Below are 885 nucleotides of genomic sequence, written 5' to 3'. Positions count from 1 at the left end.
GCCTACTGCCCGGGTATAAAGGCCGCCCCGGGCAGGAGCCTCCAGAACTCACCGCCCTCCTCCCTGACTCCACTCCAGCCCCACCATGTGCCACACCAGCTGCTCCACGGGCTGCCAGCCGGCCTCCTGCTCCCCCAGCTCCTGCCAGACGTCCTGCTACGTGCCCGTGAGCTGCAGGCCCGCCCTGTCCGTGAGCTGCAAGCCCGCCGTGTACGTGGTCCCCTCCTGCCAGTCCTCTGTGTGTGTGCCCGTGAGCTGCAAGCCCCTCGTGCTCATGGCCTCCTCCTGCCAGTCCTCCGGGGGCTGCCAGCCCTCCCGCCCCACCCTGCTCTACAGACCCGTCTCCTGTAGCACCCCGTCCTGCTTCTGACCGGGATCGCCCCCCCCCCAGCTGCTCCCAGGGCACAGGGGGCCACATCTGCGACCCTCCTGGGGCAAGTCTTCAGCACCCTCCGGGTTCTGCACAGGCAGATGAAGAACGTGCCCAGCAGACCCTCAGAAGCCCATGGCGAGGATGTGGCGGGATGACCCGGACCCCTCTGTGACCCAGCGAAGGCCCTTGGGAGGCCTAGTTTCCGGGGTCCTCTGCCTCCAGCGGGAACCAGCTCTGTGTGATCCAAATAAATCATGCTTTCCTGATGCAGCTTGTCCCTGGTTTATTTCATGTATTTCCAAGTATTTTTCTCAAAGACCTATACAGCCATGAGCAGAGCAGCCCCTCCTCAAAGAGCCCTCCCTCCAACAGCTCAGCTGGAGGGGGGAGGGGGTCCGTGGAGGGTGCAGGGGGAGGTGCCGTTCCCACGTCCAGCACCTGAGACTCACCTAGTAGATGGGGGAGGGCAGCAGAAAAGCTACCCCCACGGAATAGGGGATGGGAATCAGAGC

At 64.2% G+C, this 885-nt stretch overlaps 1 protein-coding gene across 1 annotated transcript; it reads left to right on the top strand.

Moving 5' to 3' along the window:
* LOC106006779 (keratin-associated protein 12-1-like) lies at positions 1-604 on the top strand. The gene has a single exon (XM_013061279.2). It carries the CDS (start codon positions 86-88, stop codon positions 368-370), a length of 285 nt encoding a protein of 94 aa, XP_012916733.2. The 5' UTR covers positions 1-85; the 3' UTR covers positions 371-604.
* The last annotated feature ends 281 nt before the right edge of the window (positions 605-885 follow it).

The sequence above is a fragment of the Mustela putorius genome, unplaced genomic scaffold (genome assembly GCF_011764305.1).
Source record: "Mustela putorius furo isolate JIRA1106 unplaced genomic scaffold, ASM1176430v1.1 tig00000765_pilon_pilon_pilon, whole genome shotgun sequence".
NCBI classification, from domain to species: Eukaryota; Metazoa; Chordata; class Mammalia; order Carnivora; family Mustelidae; genus Mustela; species Mustela putorius.
This window is presented reverse-complemented; position numbering and strand designations above follow the sequence as displayed.

Coding starts and splice junctions, on each gene's coding strand:
- LOC106006779 (XM_013061279.2), top strand. CDS start 86: ATGTGCCACACCAGCTGCTCCACGGGCTGCCAGCCGGCCTCCTGCTCC.